Raw genomic sequence first — 17,313 nt, 5'->3', positions numbered from 1 at the left:
AATGTAGCTCAAGTCTTTTAGGCCATATCATCAGTTAACTTCAATCTTTGTCCACTAATGTAAATGGAACGTAGCTGATTTACCACCAACTAAGGATCTGACTTGCTCTAAGCCAAGCTTTGAACAGCTGCTTAGTGAAGCACAACCCTTTCTATCTAACACAGGCAATATTGCTTCACCTATGCCACTCTGTTTAGCTTTCTCTGAAAGATGGGGGTGGCCTTGTCTCTCCCTGGCTTATTAGACTGTTTTCTAGTGCCACGGCTGAGCTTTATAGAAGAAAGTTCTGGCTGGATGAAAGGCAGTGAGATACCTGCCATACCACTTTCTCAACTGCCACCCAGTGTGCGATATCAATAATATCACTCTCTATCTTCCAAGCCACCACCAAAGAACTGACTACAAAATAAATATTAAACCTCAAGAAAGGCCAGAAAAGACTGCTTTTTGGTTCCTTGAGCAATCAGGTCTCAGTGGCCTCACTATTCCTGAGGCTTCTCAGCCATAGTCCCCAAAGCTTCCATTTCAGTTTAGAGGCTCGCTTTTTGAGAAGGAAGCTATATGCTGTCCAGCCCCAGCGGCCCCTGAGCTAGCATAGTCTGCTGTTTTACCATCTCTTCATAAGCCTACTACAACCATGAGTACGGAACACAGAGAGCAGGTGTATTTCTTTGGAAGCTTTCAGCAGATGTATCATTGGCTAGGGTTGTCCTGTGCATATTCATGCCCCTAACACTAGCTCAAATCTGCTGTGGGTCAAGAGGGTGAGGGCCGTAGAAGAAATCTATGTGGTGTGTCTGTCCTTAGCTGACAGTGAGATTCCATCCCCTTTACAGCCCCTTCCAACCGTAAGAAACGTTTTAGTCTATATTTAAAGCAGGCAGCCTCTAAAGGAAGAAAAGTTAGATTCTGTCCCTACCTCCTATCCAGCACCCACAGCTGTTGAGTTGAGCTGAACTAGATTTCACAGATAATCTAGGTTGTCATTTGTTGTGATAAGCAATACAGGGATTATCACAGGGAGAGGAGTGCAGAATCAGAATGCTACAGTTAGTACAAATCGCAACAGGAGGTATTGGCCTCTGCGATAAAAAAGAGAGACATTTACCTGGGTGCTGTCCCCTGGGCCTTATTCTGGGAAACGTGGGAGCAGTCACAAGCATATAGTTCTACTTCATGCACCAAGAGACAGAGCTGAACAAGGGAGTATAGAAAAATGGGAAGAAACAAAACCAGGGAGGACAAAAGGGAGAAATCCATTCTCATTTTGTGACGGAAAGAAAAACCATTTGCTCTTCTTCCAGGATGAGCTGATGTACATGTTAAGGAAGCTTTTGTTGAACATTGGAGACTTCCCTGCCCAGACATCTCATATCCTCTTTAACTACTTGGTGAGTAGCTTTTGGGTCTACTGTGCAACCCAGAATCTCACCTCTGCCTGTATGTGTCCTAAGGAGTTAATGTCACAATCTGCAAGGAAATAAATGCTCTTAACTTTTCCTTTATAGCTCGTATCTGCTTCTGGCTGTGGGTGCAAGTCACCAGGATTACACTAGCCTTTCATTCCTTCTAGGAAGAGGAAAATAAACCTTTAACTTTTTATTAAACCCCTGAGCCACCTGTCATGGATTTCTGAATTCAACCACGGACAATGAGTTGTAGACCAATAGAAGGATCCCAGTGCCAGAAACCTTTAATTATTTTACTTAATTTTGAATCAGAAAGTGCTCTGCTCTTGGGCAATCCTATTGGAGCAAATCTAGAAACTTCTTTCTGGGTTGTGGAAAATGCATTTACTGCAATTCTTTCAGTTAGGAGATGAAAAACAGACAAGATGGATGCTACTCTAGGAGCCCTCTGTTGCTTGTGAGTCGTCTATGCAGCAGCACATCAGAGACAAAGGCATAGGAATTCTCTTACTGCAGAGGTTCTCCTTTTTCTTCATCTACAATGGCTTTTAAGTCTGGGCTGCAATATTACTTTTTGCCCCCACCCCTCATCCTCTCTAGAAAAAGGAAGAATGGTACAGGCAGATTGTTCTGTAGTATGTATAAACTTTCAGGATGCAAGCTTAATGAGTTTATCCCTCTAAGTGAAGGAAGGTACAAGAACATTCTTGTTCTGTGTTTATACTATGCTCTGCACAGTTAAGAGTGTGTACAACCTGATATTCCTCTTACTTATTACCTGCAGGTAGGACTGATCATGTATTTTGTACGTACTCCATGTGAATGGGGCATGGATGCCATTTCTGCCACACTGACCTTCCTTTGGGAAGTGGTGGGTTATGTAGAAGGACTGTTCTTCAAGGATCTCAAACAGACTATGAAGAAGGAACAATGTGAAGTGAAGCTGCTGGTGACTGCCTCAATGCCAGGTATAAGAAACGAGTCTTTAAATCTCCTTGCTTTCCAAGTTCATGACCCCTTCTACCAAAAAGGACATCCATCGGAGCTGGATCAAAAAAAAACCTGCTACAGATGGCTGCATATTCTAAATCAGTTTTCCTTGAGTTGAGGACTCAGTAAATTCCATCTATCATTCCCTGAGATTCAGAAAGCCACTTTAAGAGCTCTAAAACAAGCAGAGCTTTTTGCTAGTTGGGCTGTGAAAGGCTAGCAGGATGATCATTTTAAGACTGTACCATTCAGACTCAGTTTGATTTGATGCAACCTCTCATTTGAGTCTTGCGAGAGCCCAAGAAGAGCATGCTGTGAGCCTAGGACTTCACGAATTAGGCAAGAGATGTCTTGCTGAAAAAGAGATTTAACCTTTTAGGTTTGTTCCTTCCTCAGTGTGATGGTCGCTGCTAAAGCCAACTCAGTCCTTTAGGAACAGATTGATTTCTCATTAACTGTAGAATTGTGAGACTATGCTAACACTACATAATGGATACATAACAGATAGGACTGGCATTGTCTGTCTGACCAGGAATGAATTTTAACTAGCACTTTTCCTCCACGATCAGTCTTTTGAAATTGAGTTAATTAAAGAGGCCAGGGAGAATGCAACTGCTTTTCTTCCTTTAGGCACAAAGACCCTTGTCGTGCATGGACAGAATGAGTGTGACATCCCAACTCAGCTACCCGTCCATGAGGACACACAGTTTGAGGCTCTTCTGAAGGTAGGAGTGAGTTTTTGAACTGGACGACCTGCTTAATAGTACATTTACCTGCCATACCTGTATGCCAGCAGTACATTCTGCCTGATTGTCCTCTTTCAGTGTGGAGGAAAGAAGTTTTGCTGTAACAGCCATTTCTGTCTCTGTATGAGAGCTTGGTTGCAAGAAACAGGATCCCATATTAAAGATAGCAGAAATGCCCTGACCTCACAGGCAGCCAAAGCCCCACAAATGCAACTACATTTGAAGACACTTTGGTTTCTTGGGTATTGCTGTATACTATCCTTTGGATAAATAAATAAATCATTTAAATGTTTGGTTTTATCAATACTAAAGACTGAACAGAATCATCAAGATCAGAGTGGAAGTGATGGTTTGGTAGCCATGATGGTATCTTGGGATCTGGGAGATGTGAGGTCAGTTCCCCCTTCTGCCAAAGATTTCCTGGATGGCCTTAACTGAGCCACATAGGAAACAGATTTGTAAAAGCCTTCACTTTGTCCAACTATGTTAAGTTTTATTGGGAATCACACATCTCAGTGCTTTGAAGGTTCTGAACTTCAGTGTCTCTGTACATTGCCTATCCCTAAAGCTTGATGAATACATAGTATGGAAATGGAAGCTGCAATACTCATGTGGCTCATATAGCCAGGCAAATAAGTGCGATATGAAGACATCAAAATAAGTAACATCAGTCTTCAGGACTGTGATATCAGCATGCCTTGATTATCACAAATGTATTCATGTACTTTATGATTAAAAACAACATTAAGAATTAATGCCAGAAGAATGTACCAGCCTGACAGAGGCATGCAGGTTTGTGCCTTTATACTTTATTAGATGGATATTTTTCTTTTGGATTTTGTGGTCTTCATACAAGACAGCTAGTAAGTAACAGGATGTTTTTCTTTCTTCCTCTTCAGGAGTGTCTGGAGTTTTTTAACATACCTGAAACGCAGTCTTCTCATTACTTTTTAATGGATAAGCGATGGAACCTTATTCATTACAACAAGGTAAGGCAAAGGTCACGTCTAGATGACTTTATTCTTTCCATCTCGACCCTTTTAAAACATTGAGGTTATCTAAAGGAGAACAAGCAGCCCATAGACAGAATTCTGTCCTGTGAGCACCACATCTTGTGTGTTTAGTTGTGTGTGGTGAAAGATTGCAGTTTGACAGAAGAGGGAAGAAGCAGAAGTGGAGTTCCTTGCTCTTAAGTCATTAATGTCTAGCTTTTTTAGAAAAGAGCAAATTTCTCTTCTGTTTATGCTCTTCCATGAGGCCTGATGCTCTCTGAAAGCCCCTACCCAAAAGCTTAAGAGAGGGCCTTTTATTCAGTTCTGTTGAGTGATGCTGTTACATTAGCATTTGTTTAAAATACACTTGTTTCCTTTCCTGGCAGACCTATGTCCGTGACATTTATCCTTTCCGGAGGTCAGTTTCTCCTCAGCTCAACCTGGTGCAGATGCATCCAGAAAAAGGTCAAGAGCTCATTCAGAAGCAGGTATCTTACTGTTGCCAAACACCTCTGCCCAGAAACAAACCCTGTAAATAAACCTTTCTTTTTCCTTTAAAGGCCTTCACTCATGCTGCATGCAGATAGAGAGCTTTGCTCGAGGAATAGCAATTGGCATGAAATCTGCCCTGGTGCCACTGGACAGGTGTATGGTATTTTAAGAGTCAAAGAATGCAATGTGAATTCCTTCCCACTCTCTCCAGCCAGCTTCTTTCAGGCGGATCATTTTGCATTCTCCTACACTTGGCCAGAAGAGCTTCAGTTGCCTCAGCTTCAAAAGTTGCTTGTTCCTTTCTTTAATGTGACCTCTGGCTCTTTAAGAAGCCATTTAAGACCTTTTCTTCTCAAGTCTGTCTGGCTGTGGAGCAGGAATTATCTGTTATACCTTCCTCTCTGTCCTCTCACTGTAAAGAATGCTACCTTCCTCTCTTCTTTGTCCTGCTCTCAGATGCTAGTCTTACCAGAGCTGCTCCCAGAGGCACAGCAGTAGCAATTGTTTTGTCAAGGGAATATCTGCCCTCAGAAGAGCACTGTCCTCCCTATCTTCCAGCCCCGTGACCTGATAATCCGTCCGATCCTGCTAACGTTCTGCAGCTCCCAGGAGCTCTCCCTTAGGAACTAAACCCTAACTACAGTGGCAGGGCAGTGCCTTTAATGTGCTGCAAACCCCTACAAGTATCATTTCTTTAGACAGTAAGACAATGGTGTTGAGCTCATTTTACCTGTAGAAACCACATGCTCTGTTTTACACAAAAGCAAATTTGTCTCAGTAGCACAGGGTTGAGTGTTTAGGGAAAAGTTGCTCTAGCTGTATCTGCAAAGGATTACAATAGGCAGGAAATAAAATAGGGGGGCGGGATTTGGTTAAACTGTATGAGTTTGGTATTAACAATTGTATTGTTCTAGCCAAAAAGCAGCTACTGTAGTTGTGCTCCTGGCAATGTGAGTGCAGCGACAGGAAAATATCATCAGGAAAGGTTATAAAAAGCAGCTGTAAAGCTGCTTAAGAGGGACTAGCAGCTAAAATAATGGAGAATATAATTAATGCGCTCTCATACATGTGCAGTTACAGAATAGGGAAATGTTTCATCTGCTCCATCCGTCAGTAGAAAGTCCATAAAATACGGAATTACTTGGGATCATTTTGGTTGCTTCTCTGGCAGAAATTATTCTCTCTGTGATTCTAGGAGATGTGTCCCACTTATCAAATAAATGAGTTTGATATATACCCCACATTACCCAAAAGATTAAAATAGCCTGCCCAGTTTTGTCAGGGCGTTATTTTACACTCCACGTTTTTCTATTTAGAGTACTTAGAGGCCAAAATATTTCTAAGGTAAAACTTAAATCAAGCATCCACCAGCCTCTCTGTGGTCATGCTAGAAGTTGCTGGGCAACATCCAGTTTCAGCAAAGGAAACAGCTCTGTAGAGTCTACCCACAGAGCAGCAAACCATGGAAAAGTACTTTCTTTACTCTTGATTGATTAAGCACCCAATTCTAAGCTGAGTGCACTTCAGAGCAAGGTCACAGCAACTGCAGGATGTGGGAAGCTGAGCTTTGTCACATGTTAAGCCACACGCTTCAAGTTTTGGCTTCATCCCAGTAGCTAAAAGACAGTTGCTTCTACTACTGAGCATCACTCTGCCTTATGGTTTCTTTTAGCGTCAAAATAGAATAGCTAGCCTGACTAGTCCTATCAGTCAGAAGTTCAAAGGAGACTGGTAGAATGAAACTTGGTTTCCCAGTTGGTGTAAACCAGAAGCGATAATCTGAAGTCAGCAAGACTTTGCTTGTTTTCAGTAACTCAGAATCTGGTCTGCTTTGTTTTATTGACTACTTTTCTTTTGCAATTATACATACCCTTTCTATGGCCAGACGTGAGCCAGCCTCAACCCAGAAGGTAAATAACCATTCCAACCTCATGCTGACTGTGGTCTAAGACCTTGGAGAGAGCAACTGCAACTGTATGGCTTTCAGTTTGTTGTTGCTTTGCCTCTGACCAGCTTGGGGCTCACACTGGCAAGTGCCAATTAATTACAAGTGACCATTAATCTACAAATGACTGCATGGCACAGTTGCAGAGTGTTTGACAACTGCTCAGGGTCTTCTGTAAGACTGAAATAGAAAGTTTTCTTAAAACCTCTTTTACAAACATGATCCATCTTTGCTGAGCTAGGCTGAAGGACAGTGGTCACACAAATTCCAGCAAAAGGCTGCAGCACTAGCCTTGTGAATTTTGGCAGCTTCCTCTGGGCCATGAGTGGAGTATCCCTCCCATCAGAGAAAGCCACGGAACCTAACCTGGAAAAGTGCATACATGTTGTAAAGAACTTTTTGATCAGGCTGATTCTGATCCTTGTCTCTTTTTCTCTCAGGTGTTCACCCGCAAGCTGGAAGAGGTGGGGCGGGTATTGTTCCTCATATCACTGACACAGAAAATCCCTACTGCCCACAAGCAGTCCCATGTATCTATGCTCCAGGAGGACCTCCTCCGCTTGCCTTCATTTCCCCGAAGTGCCATTGATGCTGAGTTCTCACTCTTCAGTGATCCCCAAGGTGTGGCCTTTTGATAGCTTTCTCTGGTGGTTGTACAGGGCCCAGAAGGTTTCTGTGAGGCACTTCGTTTGCCTTGGAAACGTGCAGGCTTCATTTGCCTTAGAAACATACAGACTTGTAGCATTACTGAAAGCTGGTAAATCTCTTCCTAAGGAAAATGATACGTAGCTGTTGGATGCCCAACAGCAGAAAGGACTTTGCTATTAGAGGTCTCCAGACAAAGTTACTTTCTTTGGACCCCAATGAGAATAAGTTATATTTATGTATTAAAATTATGCATGAAACTACAGTTGGAATACTGTACCCAGTAGCATAACTACACCTAAAAAGGATTGCTCAGAGTCCTTTGCCATCCACTTTGAGGAGGCAATGGACTTCTAATGAATATTGGGCAAATTCCGCAGCAGGGATATGTAAACAGCCCTCATTTTAGAAGTTTTGCTCTGAAAGTCAAATAGGGTTTCCAGCCTGACTAAAGGCACTGGCTTTCAGAAGTGTTACTGTACCTCTGCATCAATGTCCTGTAATGTGTGGGACACCCGAAGGATAAATTTCAGTGTAAATCCTCACAACCATTCAGATTGTGTGGGGCAGATGATGCATGTACAAGCTCAGATCTGTTTTCACTTTTTAAGAGGAGAATTTCCAACCAGTGGGGAGCAGATTTAATGAGCCGTGTGATACTCATCATTCTTCATCTTCATGTGTGGTGCTTTCAGTCAAGGTTTGCTCAAGCCCTGTGGGCACTTCCAGAAGTACAGGGTGGGTGAAATCATTTTAAAAAGGCAGAATGATGGTCGGTGTTGTGGGATGGTTCTTTGGAGAGGCCTTTGGACTCTGGCAATGTTGTGAGGCTGGCTGTGGTGGACAGAGTTGATTGCTGTTGCCTTTCTCCCCCACAGCTGGGAAGGAGCTCTTTGGTCTGGACACTCTTCAGAAAAGTTTGTGGATTAAGCTGCTGGAGGAGATGTTCCTTGGCATGCCCAGCGAGTTCCCCTGGGGGGATGAGATCATGCTGTTCTTGAACGTCTTCAATGGTGCCCTGATCCTGCACCCTGAGGACAGTGCCTTGTTGAGGCAGTATGCTGCCACGGTCATCAACACAGCTGTGCACTTTAACCACCTCTTCTCCCTCAGCGGGTACCAGTGGGTCCTCCCCAGCATGTTGCAGGTGAGCCATTTCCATGAACAATGAGGGAAGACTGCAGAGCGAGCGCTTTGTTATAGAACTGACTATTAATGGGGAAACTTTAAACTGCTGAGTCCTGGTGAGGCCACAAATTTGTGGGGCCCCAAGAAGACGAACAACAGATCAGGGTTATTCCTGACACTACATTCCTTTTTCTTCTTGCATAAATGACTACATTTGCTTGCTTTCTTGATATTAAACAAATGAATGTCTGTCTCCCTTACAATGTACTTCCACACAGAAATGTGAAATTTCTGGAAAACTTTTGGACCTTTGGTCTCCCTCAGTGTTTTTCCTCCAGGGATGGCTGAAATTTGGGGAATAGTTGAAATATCTGGATTTTCTGCTTGCTGATTGCAACTAAGTTATATTCAATTCTTTAAGTATGATAATTGTATATCTGCAATTTGAATAGCAACAGAAAATAAGACTAAGTGTTTATGAAAAACTGTATCTTGTATTTTCACGTGAGTGATGACAAATATTGCAAGTATTAGACATGGAGTTTCTCTTTACTTCGAGCTGTACAAGTATGCCTTTTTTCCTGTTGACATTTGGGAAAAATCAGATACTGAAAATAAAAAAAAAATAGTTCTTTTACAGACAGAAAGATTATTTCTGCAGGGGTTGAAGAAAGTATCTAGAGATTTAGTATTATAATGCAAATACAGAAAAAAACTATTGTTTCTGTAAAAGAAGCAATGACCACGACATCCCTATGTATGTTCATTTTAACATAGATAACAGAGCACAATAATTAGGACTAGTGATTAATTTAGCTATCTAAACAAGCACTTCAGTAGTTGGAAACTCTAATATCATGCCTTACACAGTTAGGTAAGTATATATTGGATCCAGGTCTGCAGTGCATGGGTTTATTCATTAGAAAGAAGACATTTTGAAATAAAATAACTTAATTTGAAGTACTTGACAGTAACCATTCAGTCCTGTGAAGGACTCTCCCTTCATTTTCACTTTTCATACTGAGAGAAATTCGTTTTCTAACTCTTCCTCACACACACACTTGCCGATGATTGCCAACTACTGAAGTAATAAAATACCACTCATGGGAGGCAAAAAAGCAATTCCAAACGAAAACCCAAGTGTTGCTGAGCTTGTTTGTTTTTGCAGACCCTCACACTTCTGTTCCAGGCACCCAAGATCAGCTGGTTTGTTTGTGATCACCACAAACAAATTTTTCTACTGCTTCTGGTCTTGAACTAGCCATAAATAGCTTAATTCCTGACGGATACATGCACATACCCTCCACAGGGCTCTTTTTGCTGCAGGTTTTTTCCACTTTCCTTGGCGAAATGCATATACAGTTAATTATTTTCCCTTCTCAAGTAAATGAGATACTGCAAGTGTAACGAGCCACGGTGATTGACTGTCCTCATAAGCATGCTAGAGGCTTCTGATTGTTCTAAAGACATCTTCATCTCTTCAGCCTACTTGGCCACAGAAGAGCAAACACATCTCTGCAGAGGTCTCACACACTAGTACTTTTTTAGAAACCTTCAAGAGCCCTGTGCTGTAACACGAATTTTGCACTACCGTAAAATCTCACCATTACCTGTTGCCAGCAAATGGCACAGAAAATCCTGCCCACCCCAACCCCAAACCTCCCACAGACTTGTACCAGCAGAGAAATGCATACAGGCAATTGAAAGGAACAGAAGAAGGAAGCGTAGTGACATTGTTCCTAGCAATTTATACTGTTTACATAACTGAGAAACAAATGCCACACCTTTGGCTACACATTGGCTACATGGTAAATGCCACTCTAAAAACCTTAAAATATCTTAAAAGTGGGTGGAACTGTCAGTGTGTTGGGAGGACAGGCTGGGAGTTCCAATTATCTTGACAAACTGGAGATACGGTCTGAAAAAAGGAAAAAAAAAAAACCCACCACAACCAGATTATGTTGATCAGGTTGGACAAGGGTAGGTTGTTACTTATTAATAATCATCCATATAAATATGGAAGGGAAAGTAGCTGATTCAGTAGCACTGCTACAGAACAGAATATTGGAGTTGTTACAGATCAGAAGCTAAACATGAATCAACAGTGTCTTTCTTCTGAAGGATAAAAAAAGTAAAAGAAAAGCTCTCAAATGTCATTCTGGGGTGACTGTACAGATTTCTATCTTGTGAAAGAAACATGGAATAATTCTGCTCCACTTAGCAGCACTCCTGACTTGTGTCCAGCTGTGGGCACTGCACCAAAACCATCAATTAGCTGATGAGATTGCAGACTGGTACAGGGACATACATCTAGAAAACATGTCATGTAAGAAAGGACTAAAAGAGCCAGGATTTGATTAACTGAAAAAGATGGAGGTTGAGGAATAAAGCACTAACTGGCTTTAAACAAGTCACATGCTTTTTAGGAAGGAGAGGGGAGGAATCTACCTTTGATATATAGGACAAAAAATAATGGATGGAAGCCGTGACAAAGGAGGTTCAAGATTGACAAGCAAACCTTTTTTCTAAGGATAGTTTGTCCCTGAAATGCATTGCAAAGGAGGGTGAGTGAGTCTCAATCTTTAAAAATGTTAGGCAAACATATCAGGAATGACAAGGCTGTAGTTGATTCAGTCTTGGGTTAGGAGATGAAGAGGCCTTTCTCTGGAGTAGTGCTTCCATGTCCTTTTTCATTTGCTCAGGTATACGCTGACTATGAAAGCAACCCACAGTTGCGCCAAGCGATTGAGTTTGCGTGCCGCCAGTTCTACGTTCTGCATCGCAAGCCCTTTGTTCTGCAGCTGTTTGCAAGCGTGGCCCCTCTCCTGGAGTTCCCTGTGAGTAACAGCCATTCCCTAGTCTCAGCGTGGAGAAGCCCGTGTATGCAGCCAGCCTCCCATCAGTGATCACAAAGAGAAATCGGCTGGAGCAGCAGCACAGCTCTTGCTGAACACGTGCCTACTGCACTTGGTGCTGCAGAGAACTAGTTCCCGAACTTATTTCTGCATGCTTCTGTTCATCAGTTGATTGAGCAGGATGCTGATGGGCCACTGGTATCCAGGCTAGGAAATGCAGTTTCACTTTAAGTTTCTGTGCATATATAGGTTGTAAAAGGACAATAATGATTTGTAACTCTTTAAATGCAAATCTTTTCTTAGAATTCAGCAATAGGAACTAGAAGCTTAATGCCAAGTTTTAGTACATGTGAACTGTAAGACTGGATTAACCACATTTTGAAATATTTGCTAATGACTTTTAACATTTTAGTGAGTTAAAACAAGTTAATGGAATTTTAATTTGAAGTGGGACTGCCAAATATAACTGCAGTCATGCTGTAAGCACACACAGCTTTCTCCTTCACAGGACAGCAAAGATCTGCTGTTTCTGTGAGGTAAAGCTGTGTGCAGTTTTCAGATCATGCTTCCACTGTAGCATCAATCTGTTGAGTCAGGCAAGGCTTATTGTTTGGTAGCAGTAAGGTTTTGAACTGGATGGGGGCCCATTTGTGTTTTTTTTAAAAAAAAAAAAAAAAAAAAAAAGTTGCCCACACCTCCAGATAAAGATTCCTGGAATGCACACAGGCCCTCAGAAAGTCACGACTGTGTTTTGTTGAAACAGGATGCTACAAACAATGGAACCAGCAAAGGAGTGTCAGCTCAGTGCCTCTTTGACCTGCTGCAGTCTTTAGAGGGAGATACTCCAGACATTTTGGACATCTTAGAGCTGGTGAAAGCAGAAAAACCTCTCAAGTCATTAGGTAATAGCAAAGCACCCTTTATTCAGTAATTCTAGCTTGTTGTTTATTGATTCAACGTGCATTTGATGAAGCATGATTTGTTCAGGGCCCTTCTCTCAGAATGCAGTCATATCTGTTTCTTATGCTTCATGAGACTTTTAAGGTTGGCTTTATCACCATCCTATTTTTCTGCAGGAAGGGAGTTTTGTTTTGTGTTTTGTTTTATTGCTACTTTTCTGCATTGAGCCTGCTAGTCTGAGACTAGCCCCTGGCATTTTGAATTTTATCAAGAGTCAATGAAGAATAAAAATGCCTAATAAACTGCATCATGCTGACAAAGATCAGTGTCATCCTCTCCTCTGCTCCATGTGGGCAGGAAGCAAAAGCATCCTCTCCCGTGGGCAGACTGTGACTAGTAAATGATGGATGCCATTCAGACATTCAGCAGTGCTGAGGTTGAGGCGGGGAGCTGATGTGTCACAAAGCAGAATATATATGATGGTATGATGTATCCAGGACACCGTGTCTCTTGATAGTTATCCATGCAATGCAGCATTTAAGAATTTATCTGCTTTGTGTTTTGCAGTGAAGTATTTTTTGCTGATTTTTATATGGATCTTCAACTTACTTTTCCAAATTTGTGCTTCCCTTAAATGATACTGATATTGATGAACTGTGAAGTCTGTCTAGCTTTAGACTTAAAGCTTTGTTGTATACTGGAATTTTATGATACTCCATAATTATATCACAAGTTACCTTCCTTTTCTGTATCATTTTGTATTGTATTTCTTCCTCTTTGTGGATTGTAGTAAACATTTATATAAAAGCTTTGAGTTTTCTGTGGAGGGTTATTCAAAGGCATCTCTGAAGATTCCCAAGTGTGTGTTGTTGATGAGACTGTAGATAAGTATGTTGTATGCCTGGTATTTTCTCTATGAAGGTCAGAATTGTCTAAAACATCTGACTTCCAAGTTCCATTGTTCGAAGTGGTGTACACACTTTGGGACCTTAACTTTGACTTGGGCTCCTGTATACGAAAGTCACTTCTGAAAATGGGGCTACAGCTGTATAACAAATATTACTCTTTTGATACTTCAGTTTCTTGGTGCCTGACACTAATTATCCCCAAGGTAATATTTGTAGTATGGGACTTAAACGCTTTTGAAAACTTTTTCTCAAATCACTAGCAAACCAGACTCATTTTTGTGCTGCCACCCCTGTGGCTACCAGTATAGAAGGGGCTTGATTTTTTTTTTTATAAGTAAAACTATCTTCTGCCATCAATGGTGTATCAGCATCATTTTTAGTGTAGTGGAAACATCTAGGAAAAAGCAGAGCGAGCAGAAAAATTGTCATTAAGGTCACATGTGTTCTTGTCATGTATAAGCTTAAGATTTTGCTTGTGATGGGTGATGTTTGAAACGGGACTCCAGTAGCAGCTGTAGGCCTGATCCTCAGCAGTGATGTGACCTACTGAGAACTGTTTCTTACCTACTGAGGTCTTAGACATCAGGATGCAGGTGGGAGTGCAGCATATATTTCCTTTTCATAGACAGATTTTTGTCAAAAGTCAAGCGCCTATAGGGGATTGTTAACATGAGAAGCAAGCAACTGAAAAGGGGAAAAAGAAGGAGAGTGCTAGCTCCTTTCATGTTCAATATGTTTGTGTGATAGTCTTCTCATACTGCTTTACTCCCTCAGACTTCTGCTACGGGAATGAAGACTTGACCTTTTCAATCAGTGAAGCTATCAAGCTGTGTGTGACAGTGGTGGCCTATGCTCCTGAATCATTCAGAAGGTGCTAATCTGTTTTTGTGGTTTGTGCAGATTCAGAAAAGGCATAAAAGCTGCATATGGCATGTGAAAGCAAGGCAGACAAATGGAGGCAGAGGATATAGAAATGCATTCCAAGCATGGGGCTTCTCTGTGAGGCCAAGCCTCTGCCTGTTGATACCTTTCCTAGGGCACCGGCTCCAAATCCTGCCAGCCACCAGCTGCAACACTAAGCTGGATGGCAGTTTGAGCAGCAACACGTAACCTGTATTTCCAGGTGGGGATCACACTGTGTCATGCAGGTTTCTGTTGTCAGAGATAGTGGAGAGGGAACTGAGGGGCAAGAAACAGGCAGCTGGAAAGAACAGGAAGATACAGAGAGAGGGGAGGTAAACTGGTAAAGCAAAAAAAGTTAGTTTCCAAGAGGGAACCAGAGAAGAAAGGAGTCTTTGGAAGCAAAGATGAATGTCTGCAAATGCATGACATTCAGAAGACACCCAGAAGTCTGGGGTTTTATTTATTATTTTGTAATTATTGTTTTAGTTGTTATTGTTTCATGCATCAGCCAATTTTTCCCCTGGTATCCCTTATCCAAGAGTTTCTTTGGCCCAGGACTGCTTATCTAGTGAGAAGCAATGAAATCACAAGGCCAGCAAGAGATCCATGGGTCTTCAGGTAGAAACTTAGGCCTGATGTGAGTTTCAGGATTGACAAAATAAAACTGACCAAGTACTGGTTATTTTCCCAGCCTCCAGATGCTGATGGTCTTGGAAGCGCTGGTTCCCTGTTACTTGCAGAAGCTGAAGCGACAAACCTCTCAAGTGGAGACTGTGACAGCAGCTCGTGAGGAGATTGCTGCTATGGCTGCCCTTGCCACCTCTTTGCAGGCACTCTTGTACAGTGTAGAAGTTCTCACTAGGTAACCCACATGACTCAAAGGCCTGAGCCTGTGTTTGGTTATCAGTTTTGGGGAGAGGGAATGCACAGGGGGGTCATGATACACAACTTAGCCTGAATAATGGTTGCATTTTAGACACTGTAAAATTAGTGCCAAATTTCACCAGATCACAAGCTGCATTTCAGTGCACTTGTTACATTTAGTCTTTAGTGTGCTATTCACCTTCCCTTTGCCAGGCCTATGACAGCCCCACAGATGAGTCGATGTGACCAAGGCCATAAAGGGACCACAACAGCAAACCACACCATGTCAGCAGGTGTGAACACCAGGTAAGTCAGTGCGGCTTGCTTTCTTTCTCATTTTTCTGAACAGCCCAGGACTGTATTTCTGACAGTAACCAAAATCCTCAAGATTAGAATTTCTAGTTTAAACCATGTGACTAAATGGAAGACCAGGATATCAAAATGGAGGGCATCTATCCTAAATGTCTTTTTCTTTGTTTCCCTTTTCACGCTCTAGAAGTATACTGACAAAGCACCTACGTCCCTCAGTTCTCTGCTTTGCTTTCTTCCAAGTACACTGTCAAAGTGACCACTGGGCAGAGCACATCTGGATAGCAGAAGCGTTGGATCCTTTTGGATGTGTTCTGAGAGACTGAACAGCAGTACGAGCTCTAACTGCATGTCAGTTGAGACTCAGAAACTGGCACCTCCCCTAGTTTTCTTTTCTTCCCTTTTCCCTTTTCCCTTTTCCCTTTTCCCTTTTCCCTTTTCCCTTTTCCCTTTTCCCTTTTCCCTTTTCCCTTTTCCCTTTTCCCTTTTCCCTTTTCCCTTTTCCCTTTTCCCTTTTCCCTTTTCCCTTTTCCCTTTTCCCTTTTCCCTTTTCCCTTTTCCCTTTTCCCTTTTCCCTTTTCCCTTTTCCCTTTTCCCTTTTCCCTTTTCCCTTTTCCCTTTTCCCTTTTCCCTTTTCCCTTTTCCCTTTTCCCTTTTCCCTTTTCCCTTTTCCCTTTTCCCTTTTCCCTTTTCCCTTTTCCCTTTTCCCTTTTCCCTTTTCCCTTTTCCCTTTTCCCTTTTCCCTTTTCCCTTTTCCCTTTTCCCTTTTCCCTTTTCCCTTTTCCCTTTTCCCTTTTCCCTTTTCCCTTTTCCCTTTTCCCTTTTCCCTTTTCCCTTTTCCCTTTTCCCTTTTCCCTTTTCCCTTTTCCCTTTTCCCTTTTCCCTTTTCCCTTTTCCCTTTTCCCTTTTCCCTTTTCCCTTTTCCCTTTTCCCTTTTCCCTTTTCCCTTTTCCCTTTTCCCTTTTCCCTTTTCCCTTTTCCCTTTTCCCTTTTCCCTTTTCCCTTTTCCCTTTTCCCTTTTCCCTTTTCCCTTTTCCCTTTTCCCTTTTCCCTTTTCCCTTTTCCCTTTTCCCTTTTCCCTTTTCCCTTTTCCCTTTTCCCTTTTCCCTTTTCCCTTTTCCCTTTTCCCTTTTCCCTTTTCCCTTTTCCCTTTTCCCTTTTCCCTTTTCCCTTTTCCCTTTTCCCTTTTCCCTTTTCCCTTTTCCCTTTTCCCTTTTCCCTTTTCCCTTTTCCCTTTTCCCTTTTCCCTTTTCCTACTGTCTCTTTCTATCACCTTTACCTTCACATTGATCTGAGTTTTTTTTGCAGTTACAGATAGCAAAGGAGTGGGTGGCAGAGAATTTGAGAGAGAGGGAAGAATGACTGGGAATATTTTTGTCCTCCTCCTCAAAAAAAAAAAAACAAAAAAAAAAAAAAAAAACCACCAAAAACCAACAAAACAAAACCCAAAAACACTTCACACAGAAGAAGGGAATAAGGAAGGAGATGGCGCCAGCAGACTGTAATACTGCTCCTTGGACATATTGGCCATACCAGTTAGGCTGCTGCAAATTAGACAAGGCCACTGGACAATTTACTCAGTTATAGAGCAAAGGCATAAGAAATCTTGTTACAGAATCCACACACAAGCATTTGGGATTATGAAGGTTTTCTTGGCCGTACTGATTACTCTTGGGGGCAGCCCTGCTTTCTCCTGGCCAGGCTATGCCTTCCTGTGCTTAAAATCTGAATGTTTGTGCTGACCGGGAAAGGGAATTCTTCCTTAGCAAAAGCTGGAGTAGCTGTTCTTCCAGAGCCAACTATTGCCTATGGATTTCTGTTTTGTCTGTAACAGCTGATAGTAAGTCTATGCAGAGCCAGTGTCTAGTACAATACCATGAGCTGTATAGGACTGTAAGTCAGGAACGTCCTCCTGGCAAGACATGCTTTCCAAGTTATTCCCTGTCTTCTTTTGTATTGAACAGAGAGAGAAATCAGTCTCGACATGGATCATCAAAGGACTATTATGTCAATTTATAGATGGGTAGCGCACACATCTTGGTTACTTCTGGAATCAGTCTGTTATTCTTTAAGACCGATTCAGGCATGGATGAAATGCAGCTCTGACTTTCAATCCCAGATCTGAGAAGCAGATAAACCCCTTCATGCTCAAGTCTGAAGTGGTTATATGCTACTTACTTCCATTGCAAGATTGCATAGTCTAAGGAAAATAAGGTGTAATGGAAAG

The 17,313-nt window shown here is 42.0% G+C and overlaps 1 protein-coding gene across 1 annotated transcript in view; it reads left to right on the top strand.

Moving 5' to 3' along the window:
* UNC80 (unc-80 homolog (C. elegans)) overlaps positions 1–17,313 on the top strand; it is a 130,592-nt gene that overhangs the window by 82,531 nt on the left and 30,748 nt on the right. Inside the window, exons 38-49 of the mRNA XM_010282051.1 lie at positions 1,305–1,391; positions 2,194–2,377; positions 3,030–3,124; positions 4,045–4,134; positions 4,524–4,625; positions 7,015–7,195; positions 8,098–8,366; positions 11,050–11,184; positions 11,966–12,104; positions 13,785–13,881; positions 14,605–14,775; positions 14,991–15,083. Coding sequence (XP_010280353.1) covers positions 1,305–1,391; positions 2,194–2,377; positions 3,030–3,124; positions 4,045–4,134; positions 4,524–4,625; positions 7,015–7,195; positions 8,098–8,366; positions 11,050–11,184; positions 11,966–12,104; positions 13,785–13,881; positions 14,605–14,775; positions 14,991–15,083 — 1,643 coding nt within the window. The remainder of the gene's footprint in view (positions 1–1,304; positions 1,392–2,193; positions 2,378–3,029; positions 3,125–4,044; positions 4,135–4,523; positions 4,626–7,014; positions 7,196–8,097; positions 8,367–11,049; positions 11,185–11,965; positions 12,105–13,784; positions 13,882–14,604; positions 14,776–14,990; positions 15,084–17,313) is intronic.

Source organism: Phaethon lepturus, unplaced genomic scaffold, assembly GCF_000687285.1.
Source record: "Phaethon lepturus isolate BGI_N335 unplaced genomic scaffold, ASM68728v1 scaffold29392, whole genome shotgun sequence".
Classification (NCBI taxonomy): domain Eukaryota; kingdom Metazoa; phylum Chordata; class Aves; order Phaethontiformes; family Phaethontidae; genus Phaethon; species Phaethon lepturus.
This window is presented reverse-complemented; position numbering and strand designations above follow the sequence as displayed.